The sequence below is a fragment of the Simochromis diagramma genome, unplaced genomic scaffold (assembly GCF_900408965.1).
Source record: "Simochromis diagramma unplaced genomic scaffold, fSimDia1.1 OVJJ01000304.1, whole genome shotgun sequence".
NCBI lineage: Eukaryota > Metazoa > Chordata > Actinopteri > Cichliformes > Cichlidae > Simochromis > Simochromis diagramma.
This window is the reverse complement of record NW_024387030.1, coordinates 6139769-6156568: the sequence shown is the minus strand read 5'-3', so window position 1 is coordinate 6156568 and position 16800 is coordinate 6139769. Positions and strand designations below refer to the sequence as shown.

Here is a 16800-nt window from a genome sequence, read left to right as displayed (position 1 = left end):
ACCTGCCTCAGTGAGTTTCCTTTGATAGGCTTTCTTCGATGCATATTGATGTTTGAAAACAACAACAATTTTGGTTCTCCAAAACTCCCAGCTTCCATTTTGATCATCTTTAGCCCAAGAGAGGGCAGCTATCACGATGGGGCACATATTAAATTCACAGTACTCCTGAACTCCCTACAGAGTTTAGGGAAATGGAAAGCAATAAGCCTTCACAAATATTTCACTGTCTTCTCATTAGTTCATCCTTGTGTAAGATTATTATGTGTGTGAATATATGTGTAGCACGCTAACATTTCTGGAGTGGCATGTTTGTGACCTCGAAAGTGGTCTAACCTTGTCATCGTGAATTCCTGAAACCTGCTCAAACGTCTTCTCCCCCACCATTACTGCAGCAAGGTTGGCCGTATAGCTGGACAGCACCAGTAAACAAAAGATAGCCCAAAGGTTCATCAAGAAGCGTCCTGTCCAGCATTTAGGGGTCTGTAGAGTGGAGACGTATGACAGGTGAAACTTGAGTTTGGCTTACCTTTGACAGAAACTAGGTTTGAAAATATATATGTGAGAAAGGACAAAAGCAAAAAAAAGAAAAAGTGTTTAAAAAGGTCCTTTCAAATGTGTCCCAGCTTCAGATATGTACCCTCTTCATCCAGTTCTGCTCCCCAAGGAAAGGCAATCCCATTTATTAAAACAGAGCAAAAGAACATCAAATGCAAAACACAAAATTTAACAAAATGTGACTGTTAGTGTGACACGTCAAAAATATCTCTCCGTGAAATTGGCTGCTTCGGGGAATGAATCCACCTGAACACTGTGATCATTTATTTATTCCACCAATTAAAATCCACTTAAAAGAAGAAAAGAGATGAATTTCCAGTGTTGTAAAGGCTTGGGATTAATGAGATATTAATTATACAAACAAGGTTGTAACCCATTATAAAGGTTTTTGAAGTGTTTCAGAACTCTTTGCACAATTAATTGGGGAATTCAAAAGGGAGAAACAGAGAATGGCGTGCACAATACAAGCATAAATTGTTGTCGTTCTATTTGTTGTGAGCTTTTTGTTCTATAAGCCTGTCGCACTAATAATAAGGGCAGAGTTACAAGTGGAAATTTTGACTGAGGAGCATCTTAAATAATTTTTTTTAACATTATCATTACCTTTATGCCCTCGAATTGCAGTGTAGCAATGACAATCTTAAAACATGGATTCAGAGAGTCAAAGTTTCATGTTTAACAAACCTAAGGAACCACTGCCATTAACCTGCAGTGTGGAGCCAACGGTCAGGACAAAGTTTTATCAGTCCTTAGCCACACGTAATTAGCTGCTTAATAACTTGGTTAAAACTCATGTTGTCTAGATACTCTCAATTCACTTCACAGCTCAGGATAAAAGTCTTAACAGCATGGTGGTACGCTCCTTTCTTTCTTCTTGTTGTTTCCACTGCTGCACATGTGGATGGAGCAGCACAGAATAAATGCATTGCTCAGTAAATTATGCTACTCAAACTAACACTACTAGTAGCTACTGTTAGTGCAGTAAGGGGTTCACAACTAGTTTTTAACTCATCTACTGTATATGCTTCATTTGTGTTCTTTGCTAAGTTTAGCTCTGACTGAGCGAAAGTAAACAGAGCTGTCACAAGAGCTTCAGGGATTATATTTTTTTTAAGTTCTGTTATTCTTTTCTTCCCCTGACACAACAGAGCTGGATTTTCATTCTTTGCACTTTTCATGGTAGTCAAACAACATGACACCAGAGAGATACTGCACATGTACAGGTGCAAATTGATTGTCATAGTCCACAAATGTGCATGACTGGTCTCTTTGATAAAGAGTGACTGTTGTGATCGAGACAATTACAAAGTACCATCCTGAAATAAATCTCATTTGTCAAGCATATGATGGAGCGAGACATTTGAAATGCCAGTATGCATTGTTTATTCACTGTCATGTGCACAAGTTTAACTTAGCCCTGCCTCAGGGAACAAACAGTTTTAAGAAATTAAAATCTCTTTTTGCCTGTCGTTACAGCTTTCACAACTTTTTCAGCTATTCAGATAAAAAGACAGTGCTATTCACTGAGGCGGACAATAATACCCGAGAAGATGGTGGAACATAAGAAACCTGGCTGTGCAAGCCGTACATGAGGTTTGAGATAATAAAGAATATTGCTTTTAACACCATGTGTTATCATTAGGCCTGGATGGGATCTTGCCCTGAAATAAAAGTGGAATGACTTTGATTTCATTTTCATGCCTGAGGTTTTTTAAACCAGGTCATTCGTGTGTATGCCCACTTTTACAAGCTGCCGGATGAGCTGCTGGAGACGTTCATAAGAAATGAACTGACCGCTGCTATAACTGAAGTGTGCAAGCTGCTGAGGCTGATGCTCACCATTCCTATTACAAGCACATCTGCAGAGAGGTCTTCTCCCTGCCTGAAAAGGATTAAAGTCTACCTAGAAACACCTGTGGACAGGAGAGACTTGGCAACTTGGCAACAAGTTCAATGAAACCTTTTGATTTCATTGACAGAGTTGCTGAGAAAAGTGAAAGATAGGAGAATGCCCTTCATCAAAAAGTAGAGGTGAGGAACTACACATACTTACATGGCCTGTCAGATCTCTGTTCCAATATTGTGAGTTTGCTTGCTAGCAATCCACTTTGGTTGTGAATGTTGAGCTTTTTAAAATGCAACTGCATTTGTAAACTGAACACCTTTTAAGATTTTCTGTTGCCCCCATGAGGCTAAGCTAGCAGCCTTTTACAGCCATTGCTGACAGATTGGGAATGTAACACAGGGTGTAAAAAAATAACTAAGAAATAACATATATTGTGTGAACTTGGACAAAAGCATTCTTCTAACTGCTAAAAATGCAGCTTTCACTGACATTTTAGCAGTACTGGCTAGAAAGCTAATTACGCTAACATTGGCCCCGCAGGATGGCTGACTTCTGTGATGTTTCAAGCTGACTGGTTTTAAAACATGAATCATTTAAAGGAGCTGTAACTGAAAGTGAACTTGATGGATACAAAAATGATACTATGGACAACTTGTGATTTTATTATTAGCCTAAATAATAAGGCTAAAGCTGTATTTCCTAGGCAAAACTTTACAATCCTGCAAGTTAATAATGCACAGATAAAATAAACCCCTGTTCAATTTAAAGGTCTAGTATCACTTAAAAGCGACTGCTAATTCATTCTAAAAGCAACAGTTCATCATCTAACACACTTGTTTCCAATCTCAAATGGCTTTTAAGGTTAGATATGTTGACAAGAACATTGCTATCTCGGTTATTTTTACCTGGGGTTGCCTGAGTGTAAAATCAAAGGAAATGAAGAGCAAAACAGAGGACCTAATGTTACTCTAAACCCTGATAGCAATGGCAGCTTCATATAGTACAATATAGTGATATCCTTGTTGTGAAACACAACCACACAGATTAATGGTTCTTGTGCTTGGCCTGTGGAAGTGATGCTCAGTTATTGCTATCTGTAGTAGTCAGGTATGTTGAGGATAACAGCTTATGTTAGAAGAGGAAAACCTAAATATATTCCTTAAGCATTTGTATTGCAGAAAGACAAAAAAACAGACAAAAAATTTCAGTTGGTTTCCTTGTCTTGACATTCTCCTGATCATTAAAGTCAAGTTGTAAAACTCAACCCAGCAGTAAAGGTTTAGCAATCAATTTATTTCCCCCTTTCTTTCCCATAGCCTGAGTAAACCTGACGACTTGGCTGTGACCCAGCACACAGAGGTTCAGAGAGTTGCTCAAGGACATTTTAACAGGTCACAGGGCTGCTAATGAACACAACCTGTTAATTGACACATCGCCAATGCGATGATCAAACCTGTGACCTTTCAATAATGGGAAGGTCTTACTAATCACTCGACCGTTCTTCCACTTAAATTGTTTTCTCAGCTTGCTTTAAGGGTAAAATGTGGTTTTGTATTTATTTAAATATTATGAGCGGCAATCTCACTATAAGGACAGGAATAATTTAAGGAAAAGATGTTACTGCGCGGAAACTTGAAAAGCAAGCAAGTTATCTTAATGATTGATTCTGGAACAATGTGAGGCTATATAAAACAAAGACTGCAGAAGACAGAGTCGTTATTCACTGGCAAATACATTGAGATTGTGTTTGTGCACCAGTGTGACTGTGGGTGTCACACGATCTGTTAAATCTGACAAGTTTTTGAAAAATGCTGTTACGCCAAAGGTACATTTAATATTTGTAATTTACATTTTCATACCAAACAAATGTCATGAAAATAAGTTGTCCTTTTTCTTTTTAAATCTCTGAAGTAACAGACATTGTTTTTCAAGTTGCTTTCAAGTTATTAGATAAATTTGCCTCAGTCTGAGGATTTGACTTCCATTTATCTTTCGCAATTCTGTTTCTCCCTGATATTAACCTATGTCACCGTGTTTCAACTTTGCCCGCTCGCATGCCCCCCCTCCTTTACATCATCCCCTTTCTGCCCACCTCCACGTCACTGTCAATCTGTTGCTTTTCTCATCCCTGCTTACCCACTTACCCTTTCAACCCCATCTCACCATCCCTCTGTCAGCCTTCCTAATACCGTCTTTTTGAAACCTATTTCCTGATTCGCTTTCTCACCTTCCTATCCCCCTCACTGGCCCTCTTCTCCGTGCCTTCTTGTTTTTAACTTTGGGTCTGACTGCGTTGGGGAGCTAACCTCAACTTGCTCCCATTTTCACCACCTTCATCGAACCCCATCATCCTCACCATAACTCCTTCACTCTCTGTCACTCACTTACCCTTTCACCTTTCTGTCCCTGTATGCGCATTATCCTCCCTGTACCTTTCTACTTCATCACTGCCTACCTTCTTAACCTATCCCCTATCAATCTTTTCTTCTCCCTAGCCATCTCCATCATTTTTCTCTCTAGCACCCTCTTTCAACTTTCCTTTGCCATTGGCAATAAGCATCCCATAAAGCATCCCCTCCCCCTCTTCTTTGCAATGACTTTTCCTCGCCCCGCCCCACATGATGCCAATTAATCACAGAGAGAAGAGCTTTGTTACCTTGGTGGCGACAGTGCGTCCAAACAGTATGGCGTAGCAGAGATTAAGAGCAGAGGAGTAGGAGAATACACGTAGTCTGTTCCGGCCATGGGGTGTCATGCCAAAGGGGCTGTTCCACTCATACAAGGTGAGGAAGAGCGCTGTGAGATGCAGCGTGACAAAAATACCCACCCACATGGACCAGTGGAGGGGCCACATGAAGGCTCCAATGGGAGCTGCAGTGTCCCGGCTACGGACCTGTTGGATCAAATGCAAACACAAGAAGCTGACTTGAGACTGTTGATTGCCATGCATTGTTTGTATAAACTTCTGTTAATGACTCCTCGGCAAATTAGTTTAAAAAGAAATGCACACATTGTTTTTATTCCGTGCTATTTATTATTCAGCCAGGAGAAGAAATCACTTTTTAAAATGATGAATATCTCATTTTCAAATGGAGCCGTATTGTCAGATCATATCATGCTTTGCAGATCGTCAGCTATAGAGGGAAATGCTAACCAATCAAAGAATAGCTACAGCATGTTTGAGGACTCTGTCTCTCAAATGCCTCTTAGACTCATTACACACTCTTAAACTGCATCCAATTTTGAAGTTCAGTAATTAACATACACTCTCAACTAATGATCTCCCGCTCCTTACTACAATACCAAGGTGAGGGGGCTTAGGGTGAACAATAAGTAGCTGCAGGCCAAATGATTAAATCATACCGGCAGAGGCATAAAAAGTCAAAGTAACACTGAGGACTGCAGTGCTTTAACTTAAAACAGAGCACATTTTTAGGACATGCCATGAATTCTACAGTCGTAAAAAATCAAGTTTAAACCTCCAACAATTAATGATGACTTCAAGCAGTTGTACCAGAATGCCCAGGCTGGTGGAGTAGAAGGGTGAGGTGAAATCTATGACTCTGCTCCTGGCAGAGTTAATAGAGAAAGAGGTGACGGCCATATCGGCGGTTCCGCTCAGCAGATCTCCTACCAGTCCCGTCCAGCGTCCTGTCCCACTGAGCGCCCCATACTTTCCATCTCCCACAATATATAAGTCGAATGTGAAGCCCATATCTTCTGCCAGCTTTTCCAACAAGTCAATGCAGTACCCATAGCAGCACTTTCTCAGGTCCTCTGGTAGTTCTGAGAGGAAAGAAATGATGATGGTGTGATATCCATCCGGACATTCATATGCATGATTTGGATGTGGTTGCACATATGGGAATTGCCTACAAACAACCATGGCTGAAGGAAAATGTTGATAGATTCTTACATTACACTTCAGCTTTAGCATTTTTTATGACCTGGCATGGACTACATTTATTCACATTAAGTACTTGGATAAAAAAAAATTAACAACCCTCAAACTCATTAAAGAAAAGTAGAGCTGGCAAGATGTAATGGAGCTGCTCAATATGAATTTTTAAGTTCTTGCCATGTTTGCCATTTTAACTGCCCTGGCAAACATTTTCCTTGCAATATCGCTTAATCAACATCAGCAGCGTCCCCGTTGCTCTTGCTTGGCTTCTGGACCTCTTTTACAAATGAACCATCATGAATTTTATTTTCAATATTTTGTAAGTTATGTTATGTAAAGGTGTAAATACCCCTCTGCATTGAAACGATTAATCCTATCAATGGCAACCGAATAAATTCACAGTACACGTCAACATTTAGTACCTGCATCATCGTGAAAAAAATTTACATTTTCCTATAGCTTCCATATGCAATCGGCTGATTAAAGTTAAAGAAAGTCAGGTTGACTGTTATTACTATGCTGTGGACTGGATGTATAGCTGCAGATAATCTCATGTGTGAAGGAAAGATCGTAGTAGTACATCTTTGACAAGATACTCTTGATCTCTTATTGATTGAATTCCTATATGCTCTTCATTCATGAAAGATGTAGCTGGTGAGTGTAGCCCTTGACCCTGACCCTGTTATATTTTCAACTAAACTGACCTGGTGCAATCCCTTATTGATTCTACCTCAAATTTCCATATGTGCTCTAGAGACATGGCCAGCCAAATACAGCAACACTGAAACTGAAAGGAAAAGATCTGAGGGTTTATGTAAGCAAAGCTTGGAGAGGCCATAAATTAGAAGTCATAGATGCTCACAGTACAAGTTAAAATGTTTCTGACAAGTATTACACTTCTACAGTATAATGGTTCTATAATGACAGTATTCTATGGACAAATGGCAAAATAACACTCACCTGTGCCATCCCAGTCTACCGTTGTAGTATTTGAGTTGTGAAGCTGGTTAAAAAGGCCATGTATTATACTAGACTGGTTAGTTTTGGGGTCCAGACAAAGCTGTCCAGCTGGACACAATCCATCCTCGTCCACCTCCCGTGTGAAGACAAATGGGTGTTCCACCAGGGTCACAACCCTGAGGCGGTGCCCTTCAACCGAAAGTCCCGGCCTCCAGCGACCTCCAAAGTTGCCGTCACCCTGGCCATCCCCTCCCCTCACTCCGGCTCCAAGACCTTGTCCCTGGCTGGTCATGAACCCTCCCACCAGTCCCAGAATGCCACCTTCCAACTCCAGTCGACCTCGGGTCCACTGGCCTACAGTAACCCAAGCAGGCTGCCCCAGAGCACCTCTCTTCAGACTCCATACATGAAACAGTTGGGAGGACAGAATCCGAGAAACACCAGCATCGACCTGGATCAGGCCTGTGGCCCCGGTGAAGGAAGTGTTGGAGAGAAACCTCGAGGGACAGAGGACAAAGAACAAATAATAAGTGGAAGCCAACAAAATATAGAAAATAAACTTGACATCCACCTTAAAAAAGTACAGCCTGCAATATTATACAGATGACACTAAACACAGTCTATGAAAAAAGGCTTATGAAAAAAGGAAAATGGGGCTAATGCAAGAAAAAAGTTACAGTGTGGTTGCAGAGCTTAAGCAAGTCTGGTCTCTAATGGGTAATTGCATCTTCTAGAGAGTCATAATTAAAAGTTAATGCAGTGCAGTGAGGGTCTTCTCCTCCTATCTGCCAGTCCATACAGACAGTCATTGCTATTCGGCTCACTCGTCTCCACACATTAGGAGGAGCAATCCCCATTCGCACATAAATCTCTCCTGGCCTCTTGAACCACGCAGGGATTTTTTTGCACATGTCTTAGCAGTCGATCACGTGGACATCATCAAGCCATACGAGCTCTGTTTGATCATAAGGGATTGTCATGAGGTCATTGTAAATCATAGGGGTGGTTGTTTAAATGTTAAAGTATGCAGGGACCACTTCGGTATGGGTGTTGAACCGTGCCGGGACTGTTGATGATGTCTGGGTCAAGGCTAGAAATGGCAAGTTTTCCTTCCATATAATAGAAACGGGTGGTTGAGCCGGAGTCCTTTCATAGAACAGAAAACAGGTTTATCCTCTTGCGCTTAGTTCCCTCCCCCATCTTTTCTTCTTTTCTCACTCTCATCACTAGGTTATATGCATGCATTAGCTTAGATTGTGGCAGCTGAGAATATTCTTCATTAAATATGGAATATCCAAAGGATAATGAAAAGGCTAAATTTATCTTGTGGGTCATTAACCTGTCCTCCAAGTTTAGCCTTTACTAAAGCCTGTCTGCCCCACACAGCGACTGATATAAAAATGTGAATATATGTAAGGTTTTATGTATTCCGCTTTAGTTCCTTGCCCTATATCCTCTCATTGTGATTTACTATAACATCAACATAATTGTAAAGAACTTGATTAAAAATGCTTCTGATTGGAAGCCATCCCCGTTCCCTTTCACATTAACTTATGTTTCCTCATCGGCAGCTCCCTTCTGTCTCTGTGGCCATAAAGCGAAAGTGCTAGCCTTGCCTTGAGCTGAAATCACTCATGGTAATAGCACGGCTGAATCATCATATCTAATAGACAGCAGATTCATCAAGCCAACCAACTCCAGACTCTTAGTCTAAGCTGGCCAAAGAAAGAAAAAAAATAGCCACACTGTAAGCTTTACATCTTTTATCCAAGGAGAAAAGTGCAAGGTCTCAAAGGGTCCTCTCCCACTGTTTGTGACACGTTTGGATTCATGCCCAGAGATAAGAGGTGAGATAGGAGTGTGACATAATATAGGGATAAGAGCAGTGGTGTAAAAAAAATGTACTGCACACTTTAAAGCTGCACCACCTTTTAGTTATGGGTCCTGCGGATTGTTTTTGTAGCATCAGGCCAGAGGCTGTATTTAAAGGATGACTCTGGATTTCACAGCAGGTTGATAAGTCACCCAGCTATGTCAGAGAGGGATGGCTTCCTTCCCTAACACCTGGCCCAGGTTTACGCACTCAGAGTAAATGTCAGTGGCGTGGTCGGTAAATGATGACTCTATAAGACTGTCCCAAGCATGCGTCTCAATCTCTCGTCAGTCCACCTCCTTCAGTTTGGAGGAAAGTTTACTCCCTTCGTCTTTTTCTGCCTGTCTGTCGGGAATGATACAAGGCCTGCTTGTTTCATTGGTTTTAATCTCTTCGGGGGAGATGGAATCAGCGTGGCAGCTTGTGTCGAGTGAGATGGCACTGACTGGCAGATTTCACTCTGATAACAACAACCCGCTATCTTTTTTCCTCCTTTTTCTCCTCCCTCACATCCTATTCCACACAAGTGTGTCCTTCCTTTCCTTTGTTTTTACTTCTATTTTTCTTTAGCTGTATCCTACTTCCTCTCTTTTATCTATCTGTTTGTCTTTGACCACATTCTCCCTTCTCTCTAATGTATTTTTGGGAATAAGCACCCAGGGATTCTGTGCTTCTGGACATTCTGAAGAGCAACATCAAAAGTGGCTAGTTTCTCATATTTTTATCTTCATTGCTTTGAAAGAGTAATTTTGTAACTTTTATTTTTGTAACCTCTCATCCTCTCATACCTTCTTTACTTGCTAATATCTCAAGACATCCTCCCTCCCTCCCTGCTTTCCTCACTCTGTCCCCAGGGCATTGAGCTGTTAATTGCCTTTTCCATGTGGAAGTCTCTCACTTCCTCCAGCTTTGTTAAGGCTCTCCGGAGAACTGCCGTGTCTGGCTGTTGGAGGCGAGGGATAAGAATCAGGGAGTACACTGGAGAACAAGTGCATGAGTTTGAATAGTGCAATAGAACAACCCCTTTTATCAGTCTTTCACTGGCCATGAACAAAGGTCACTGAGACTATTTTGTGGAGAACTCTATTGTAAATAGTTTAATCTGATAGGCTAGACCATGTGCCAATTGGTTGCCCACGAAAAGATTGCATTTTTCCCTAGAGTCCTGATGAAGTTTGAGTCATTTAAAAATGTCTTATTTTCTTTTCTTCTTTAAATAAAAAAACAAAGCAAAACTTATATCTTCATAGAAATAGGCTTAAGTTGAACTGATAAAATATATACCTTGGATGCAGTCTTAGTTTAGCATGCACAATGCTTCATTAATTGTCTCTAAAATATAGTGTAATAAAGAGTTGCTTGAAATGATATTCATTTGGCACATGGGGAAAAACTAAAGTGTTACGCAAAGTAAAATTTTGACTTGATACAAATTTAAGATTAACAACCATGGTGTTAAAATTCATACAGTCGTAAAAGAGGAGAAAAACAATACAACATAATTCAGCCAATAAACCAATAACATATAAAACACAACTTATAGAAAATCAAAGATTTACTAAATAGCCATTACTAGTCATGATGTGATTGTTTGGTGTGATATTAAGATGAAAATAATGTTGTAGTCCCCTGGGAGGCCTGTCTGTCCCTTACAGCATTCTGCTGTGTGTTTTTATATGCTGGTATCCTTTTACTACATTGGCAGTGTGTTTGGGATTATAGCCATCCCGAAAGATGAAGCGGTTACCAATCAGATTCTTTCCAGATGGTATTACATAGATCAAAATCTGACTGTACTTTTTTGCATTCATCAATTTCATTTCATCAACCCCACCCGCCCAAAAAAAACCTGTACCACTGGCTAAAACACTGGCCCAAATCATGACAGAGTGTTATACAGATGGCCGTAGACACTCAGAGTTGCACTACTCTCCTGACTTCTTACGTATATGTTGATGATTATTTGAACCAAAGTTTCACATTTATATTCATCACTCCTTAAAGAACCGTTTCAGTCCAGTTCTTGTATAATTTGTCATACCTCAGCCTTTTCTTCCCGTTTTCATTCCTTACAAATTGCTGCTTGAAAGCCAGTCAGACAATTTCTAATGAGGTTTCTGATAAACAGTAGATGAATCATGTGAAGGGCTAGATGCATCTCTCTGGTCCCGTGCCAGGTCTTTGCTGTATGTCTTCCTATTTTAAGGATATTTTTAGTCCTGCCACTTCTTCTTTTATCCTCCATTTGTCCATTTTATTCTAATTTTTTTAAGGGCCCACTATGCAGGGATATGCCAAGTTTCCAGCTAATAGCTCTTTGGAAATCACCTTGATGGTGAAAATGTAATTTTACACCTGTCAATCCGTACTATTTTTGCCAGTTTTTTGTAACTTCAACTGAATGAATAATTGATAGGCCAGCGATAAGTGATTCAAGAGTGAAAATGAGTGAAAAACCTTGAAAACATTCAGCAGCCATTCAGAACTTTTGCACTTAACAAAAACTAATGAGTTAAAGTCTGGCTCCTTGGAAACAAAATATCAAGAAATGTGTTAAGTGTTAACAAAAACTAATGAGTTAAAGTCTGGCTCCTTGGAAACAAAATATCAAGAAATGAGAGGCGGCTAAGGAATTTTGCATAATACTTTACAACATATTAAAAATATAGATATGATAATATCATAAACGGTCCATCAAAAGCCGGTTAGGGTTATAAACTCTCTTTCCAGTTTACCTCTTCAGTCTCTTCTATTTCAGTAACAGCCTTGCACTAAGTAGGACTACACTACAGCCTCAGCTTATCAGCGCATTTCATGCCTGACTAAAGTAAAGTGACTACCACTGTTGCATGTTTTCTGTCTCTGCAGCTTCTCTGTCACACATCGCCTGAGTCATTTAAAGCTAGTCTGTTAAACCGCACTAACATCTGCATGGTTTTTGGCTTGATCGAGTCGCTACAGTTTGGTGCTCTTAAATTCAAACTTTGTATACATACTGGCCCCTGCTTTCATCAGCGGCATTTGTTTGTAGTGATTTAGGCAAGTAATTTATCAAAATGTTTGCCCTATTATCATTATTGTGAGTTGTTTTGGCCACAATAACCATGAAGTGAAAAATCTATCGTGGCGGCGCAACTCTGAACCTAATTAACTTGTTTCAAACTCTAATAATGGATGTTCAATAACACAACTTCCACAAAAGCCTGTGGCCCTCCATGCCCCATGGTTCTGAGATCCCAGTGCTAAACTAAACTGCTTTGCGGACAGAGTGCTGTGAGAATCCAGCTTGTGATTATGTGGCTGTTGTCTATGATCACTCTCAGCTGGCAGGCACCACGTGGGCTCAATATTTGCTGTGGACCCAGCTCCTACCACAAATCCTTCCCTCACCAGTATCACATGACTTGGATGCATGCTGTTTTATCCATTGTACCCTTTGAAGTATATCCATGTCAACTGTTAGAGAAAAAATATTTAACTTTGCAGTGAGTTTATTGCAGCAGGCTTCAGTGCATCATGCACTATCAGCCACATATTGCTCAAGAGGATTTCTAGAGTATGCGAGTGTGATAGGTTTTTGCACTCCATGTCCAAATGCGAGGATTTACGTTTTTCTGCTTCAAATGAAAATGTTTAAGGTTTAATGTGTATTTCAATCAGTTTTTTTCCCCCATGTGTCAGTGGTTATCATCGTAGACCACACCTTGTCAGACCCGTGAAAGCTGTCAGAAGCCTTTTTTTGAAAGCTGCAGGAGTTGGAGCAACAGCAAACAGAAACACACAAAACCCCTCTGGTGTCAGTCTGCCAATCTGTATGCCATAAAGACCTCCTCCCCACCTCCAGTATGACAGTGCTATTCAGAAATTACCACCCCCATGGTGCAAAGGACAGACAAGGGCAGCAACCAGAGCATACAGTACCACAAGTGGAGCCAGCAACTCCTCACAAAAATGTCAAAATGTCACTCAGAAAGCTAACGACCTAGCATGTATTTAGTGATGTGACCAGCGAATTTTAAATGCAGTTTTTCACTGTCTTCTATGAATCATTCGGTTATTTAAATAGTAAAACTATGTGCAAAATTCAGAAACCCAGGAGTCATTTTAGGTGAACCTGTAGCTGCAGGGAAGTATAGAGTGTAGAGAGTATAAAGCTAGTCTTATGCCATTTGAAACAATACATTTTATTTTTAGAGGAGGTATTACTATCATCTCTAAACTAAACCATAAAACTCTGGAGTTGATCTCAGTGCATCAACATTGACAGAGAGTGGGGTTTAATGATGATCAAGTAACACTAGGCACTAATTCTAGACTTTGCTAAACAACCAAATTGAGATTAAAGTAAAAGTGAAAGCTTATAGCCAGCATCAGCATCATCAAATCAACCCATACCCCCGACCCCCCGATCTGTAAGGGTGCCTATAGCAACAAACTACACTGCATAGGACTAATAAGAATTACCAGTTCCTGCACTGTCAGTCTGTATACCAAAAAAATATATACTTGCTGTCTCTGTCGTGTGTACTCACTAGTCAGATCAAAGCTGCCAAATAGAGTAATTTGTTACAAAAAACCCTATATAGCTAAATATTATTAGAGGTGAACAAAGACATTATTTTAGCCATTTTTCTGTGAAGTAACCCTTTAATTAGTTGGTGTATCCTGTACATTCTTACCTGGCTAGATATTGTCCAGAAGAGGGCTGTTCATGTCGGTTTGGTTTGTCATAGCAATTTACCATGTTCTGAGTGAGTGCCAAATCTGGCCTCACCATGGTTGCTGCAGTGACCGCCCGGCCAATCAGCTGCAAAGCATCCCGTATATAGAAGCTTATTGGCTTGCGGCCGACCTCCCCATAGGCTAACAGTCCAAGAGGACCTCCTAAAGTGTGCAGCGAATCTGGAGACAAGGGATATCCCATGATCCACTGCAGTGCTGGTAGTGATGGTGCGAGGCGCTGAGCAGCCCGAAGGACGGAGGATAGACACTCGGGGTCGGATCCCAGGAGGAGAACAGATGAAACAGGTGAGGGGGAGCGCAGGAAACGGGTGGAGATGATCTTCAAAGCCTCTTCTTCCATCTGCTCCTCCCTTCTCTCCTCACTGCTCCCCCCTCTTCTATCTCTGCTCCCTGTGATGCGAGTCAGGTTGATTATGTCCCACAAATGCCAGGTTGAACCACTGTACTTCTGAAGGTGGGTCAGTAAGCCATCACCGCCTTCGTCCCAGCCTGGGCAGATTACAGCTGCTCCTCCCCAGCTGTCCCCCCGACTTCCTCTATCCCTATCCCCACCATCTCCCCCCTGCAAAACTGCAAGGAGCAAACTTCCCAGGGTTGATGGAGGCACACGGGCTGACATCTGCAGGTGAAATCGGTTCTGTGACAGAGGATAGGAGTAAATAAGAAGAGTTGAAAGAACCAAAAGAAAAAAGTAGATCAGTGAAAGAGTTAGGAGAAAAAATACAAAAATATAAAAACAGAACAAATAACAAAAAGAGAAAGAAGATAAGAGAGGAAATAAAAAGCAAGATCAGACCAGAGATTAATAGGTATCACCAAAACTAAACAACTCAGGGCTGAATAACATGAAATCACATTAAACGTAGCTTTTGTATGCACCAGAGTTCTGCAAAACAATTCCTGATGCGGCAGTAATTTACAGCAACACAGATCAGAAACAATCAGTCACATTTGTTCATTATCTCTCACTCTGAATGAGAAGAGTCGCACTGATACAAACAAGGAGTCAATGATTCGTATCTAATCTGCAACATCACAGTTGGCTTGGCAAGACAACAGTAGCATCCACAGTTCATCCAGAAGCCCACATTTCCAAACCCCACTGAAAACACTAGCTTGTTTCATACTGTTCCAAACTGGATAACACTGTTGTCCTTGAATGCAGCTCACAGATGGACCTTCCCCTTCCTTCCTTTGGGGTTTCTATCCATTTTTCATCCTATCAGTGCTCCAGGCAAGGTTGAGGGGGGAGGCTGCTTTTATATAAAGAGCTCAAAGTTTAGCTTAACATGACCTGAAGTTTGCTTTGAATGGCTCCACCCAAATGAATAGAAGAACATCCTCTGGCACAAATGCATACACATTTTCAGGATCTTTGTAACATATATCCAGAAAGACGTCTGTGCACTATAAAATAAAACACACACAGAAGTTACCTAATTGAATCTGTATAATATTAATCTATGAGCTTATGTCCAGAAACACTTGTGGAAAGCACACACATGCCTGTATATCTGAAGATAAGCTATCTGAACACAGATGTAACCCACACTGAGACACATTTATTCAAGTGGAAATATCCCACCCAGGAGTACAGAGTAAACAGAGCGACCCTCTGCTGAAAGTCCTTGAGTCTCTTAAGAGAGTCAGAGAAAAAATATTTGAAGTCTGGAGAGACATGGATGAATTAATGCCGTATGTTTGTCTTCCAGGAAAAGCCCAGGTGTGTGCAAGGGGACAACTGAAGATAGGTCTTCTCGTTTGAACTCCTCAGGGGAGCTAGAAATGTGGGGGTATCTGGTAAGTGGGGGTTGTTGGCGAGATGGTAATGGATGACAGAGACTAATAGAGATGGGAAGGTAGTTCCTACAGGTGCAAGTTTTATTCAGTGTATTTCTGATAGGAATAAAACTAATATTATGCATCTGCAGAAAATGTGACGATAGAAGATCAACAGAGAGCCTCAAGGCAGCTGGAGGAATTAGTATGTAAATCTATATCTGCTCTCATCCTAAATTCCTCTGAGTACGATCTATCTAAGCTAGCGCTTAAATATTAATATTCGACTAAATGTATGGTTATGTTATGATTCCTGTCCTGAAAAAATTGTCAGAGGCTACAAAAATCGGAACAGACTGAGTCTGCATAATGGAGAAAAAGCTGTAAATTATGTTCCTTGTCTACATAGCTTGTTAGAAAACGAGAGACGAATTGTTGCTGCATTTATCACTGTCAGATTAATTGCGATAATGTTCATCTCCGGGATATCTCACTGCTGCGTCAGCTGTTTTGTACCAGCATTATTTTATTTTTTTTCCTAGCACAATCATAGATAGCTTGTTTGACTTTTAAAGAGATTATTTTACAATTTCAATTACATTTAAGGCATTTAGCCTGCGCTCACGATCAATTTACAGGGAGCACGACAGCAGAACTACTTCAAGGGTGAGGACGTGAGAATAATAGCAAAAGCTCAGCAAGGCGTTAAAGAAGTTGTGTTTGTAGTTGCTGGTGTTAGAAGAGAAAGCAAATTAGAGAACTCGGAAGAGGCAGACATGGGGGCCGTGATGTGATTCTGGAGAGATAAGGCGATATGAGCCATTTCGAGAGGACGTGAGTTCCAGCCCATAAGATAAGGAAGCACTCTGCTGTTTTGGCTTGAGAGGGAAGACTTCTGAAAATGTTTTGTAGGAAGTCGAATGTGTGATCCACACAAGTGGACCCAGTGAGAAAGTTCTTAAAAAAACAAAGAAAAGAAAAAGCACATCAGTAAGGCTCATTCTGGTTATTAATATAATCCTTTCTTGTCTGCATTTGAATGTTTCATCACAATTGTGGTATTAGAGTAAAAGAGACATGTTTTTGATGTGCGTATTGGTGCAAAGGTGATGTAATGTAACATTAAACAACATCAGAAAAGAA

The 16800-nt window shown here is 40.7% G+C and overlaps 1 protein-coding gene across 1 annotated transcript in view; it reads right to left on the bottom strand.

Moving 5' to 3' along the window:
* Positions 1-16800, bottom strand: part of LOC120740023 (glutamate receptor ionotropic, NMDA 3B-like) — an 89299-nt gene that overhangs the window by 26686 nt on the left and 45813 nt on the right. The window contains exons 2-6 of the mRNA XM_040042091.1: positions 13815-14515; positions 7263-7759; positions 5916-6187; positions 5058-5294; positions 334-480 (exon numbers count right to left, since the gene is read on the bottom strand). Coding sequence (XP_039898025.1) covers positions 334-480; positions 5058-5294; positions 5916-6187; positions 7263-7759; positions 13815-14515 — 1854 coding nt within the window. The remainder of the gene's footprint in view (positions 1-333; positions 481-5057; positions 5295-5915; positions 6188-7262; positions 7760-13814; positions 14516-16800) is intronic.